General features: G+C 42.7%; 1 protein-coding gene across 1 annotated transcript; it reads right to left on the bottom strand.

The window, feature by feature from the left end:
* Positions 1 to 318: 318 nt before the first annotated feature.
* On the bottom strand, positions 319 to 1,413 carry LOC138894543 (uncharacterized). Its single transcript, XM_070179247.1, has 3 exons — positions 1,022 to 1,413; positions 853 to 928; positions 319 to 732 (listed from the first exon to the last, which is right to left on the bottom strand). The coding sequence occupies exons 1-3, from the start codon at positions 1,411 to 1,413 to the stop codon at positions 319 to 321; spliced, it is 882 nt and encodes a 293-aa protein (XP_070035348.1).
* Between the last annotated feature and the right edge of the window lie 898 nt (positions 1,414 to 2,311).

Genomic DNA, 2,311 nt, shown 5'->3' on the forward strand with positions numbered 1-2,311 from the left:
ACCTCAAAGTGCCTCAAGCGCACTTTCTTATTATAAGCGCGTGCTACTCTTTGCTGGTATAACTAGCTAAACACACGGCTGCTAGCCGTTTTTCATCAATCATCATTAGCTGTTCTAATCTGGTCTTGACCCACTCGGTGTCTTCAATCTCTGATTCCACAATGATTCAGAGAGAGGGAATTTCAACTTCAGCCAGTATTACATCTTAAGTTCAATAAACCAACAGATAAGGAGTTGCACCTACAGATGTGTGAGCAGTCATGCGGTATCCCAAAAGAGCAGAAGGTAACTTTTCATGCCATTGCCTGGACCCTTGGATCATCTTCCTAATGATCTTCTTGATGTTCTTGTTAGCCGCTTCAACGACTCCATTGGCTTTAGGCCGGTAGGGGTAGAATGGCGATGCACAATTTTAAATTGCTTGCATTCCTCCTTCATCAGATGACTATTTAGATTGGATGCATTGTTAGTGATAATGGTCTTTGGGATACCAAAGCGACATCTGATATTGGAATGAATAAAGTCTACCACTACTTTCTTGGTGACTGCCTTGAAAGTAACTGCCTCCACCCACTTGGTGAAGTAATCAATGGCAACCAGAATGAATCTATGCCCATTTGAAGCCTTTGGCTCGATTGGCCCAATAACATCCATTTCCCAAGCAATGAAAGGACAAGGATAGGACATGGGATATAACTCCGAAGGAGGTGAGTGAATCAGGTCACCATGAATCTGGTATTGGTGACACTTGCGGACAAAACTAAAGCAATCTCTTTCCATAGTAAGACAATAATACCATGCATGCAGAATCTTCTTCGCCAAAACATATCCATTCATGTGAGGTCCGCATACCCTCTTATGTACTTCAGTCATGATCCGCTCAGCTTCTGTGGCATCTATGCATCTCAATAAGTTCAAATCTGGGGTCCTTATGTACAAAATGTCCTCATTCAGGAAGAAACCGCCGACGAGCCACCTTATAGTTCTTTTTTAATCTCCCTTGGCATACTCTGGGTATTACCTAATTTTCAGGAATCGTTTTATGTCATGATACCAAGGTTCACCATCTGTCTTTATCTCAATAGTATTGCAGTAGCCGTGTTGATTCTGAATTTGGATTTGCAATGGATCAATATGGGTACTGCCTGGATAAGGGAGCATCGAGGCTAAGGTAGCCAAGGCCTCGGCTAGCTCATTGTGAAACCTGGGAATGCACTTGAATTCAATGGATTTGAATCTCTTGCTTAGGTCTTGTACACATTGTCTGTATAGAATACGCTTGATGTCTCGAGTCTCCCATTCACCTTGGGCTTGCCGGATAAGCAAGTCAGAATATCCCATAACCAATAGTTCATGCACATCCAGATCGAGGGCTATTTTTAGACCCATTATACAAGCCTCATATTCCGCCATATTATTGGTACAGAAGAAACAAAATTAGACCACTACAGGGTAATGTTGTCCAATAGGTGAGATAAGGATTGTCCCGATCCCAACTCCTTTTATATTGACAGCCCCATCAAAATACATTTTCCATACACGGATGTCATCCGAAACTTCTTCCTTTATTGAGTTGAACTCATAACCTTGTCTCATCATAAGTGCAGCCACTATTAAAGATGTGGCAGATAGACGAGGATGCAGAATGGGCTTTCCTTCCTCAACATGGTCCACAACAACCACTTCAAAATCCTGATAGACAATGGACTCTCACCCTTCCTTGGCCTCAATACACAGGATTAATGGGTATTTGTAAATGGATGACTTGTATTTTCCGTGAACAATAATTTCTTGCCTATCGTGTTCAAATTTGAGCATATGATGCAAGGTTGATGGCACATCTTGGGCCGTATGGATCCATGGCCTTCCAAGAAGAAAGTTATAAGAAGTTTCCATGTCCACTACTTGGAAGACAATTTCAAAATCAACAGGCCCAATCGTCATGGTGAGGTTGATCTCCCCAATGGTATCTCTCACTTAGACATCAAAAGCCCGGATCCGAACATTGCAGGGTCGAATTCTGTCTGCAGTGATCTTCATGCTTTGCAAGGTAGAGAGAGCCCATACATATACACTCAAGCCTCCATCAACCATGACTCGCTTTACATAATGCCCCTCACATTTGACAATCAGGTGCAAATCCCTATTATGCCCAGCTCCCTCCTCGGGAAGTTCATCATCAATAAAAGAGATTCTGTTCACCTCAAAAAATCCGTTGGCCATCTTCTCTAACTGATTCACGGTGGTCTTCTCTGAGACATGTGCCCCGTTCAGGATTTTGATTAGTACACGGGCATGCTCTTCTGAGTGT

Source organism: Nicotiana tomentosiformis, chromosome 6 (genome assembly GCF_000390325.3).
Source record: "Nicotiana tomentosiformis chromosome 6, ASM39032v3, whole genome shotgun sequence".
Classification (NCBI taxonomy): Eukaryota; Viridiplantae; Streptophyta; class Magnoliopsida; order Solanales; family Solanaceae; genus Nicotiana; species Nicotiana tomentosiformis.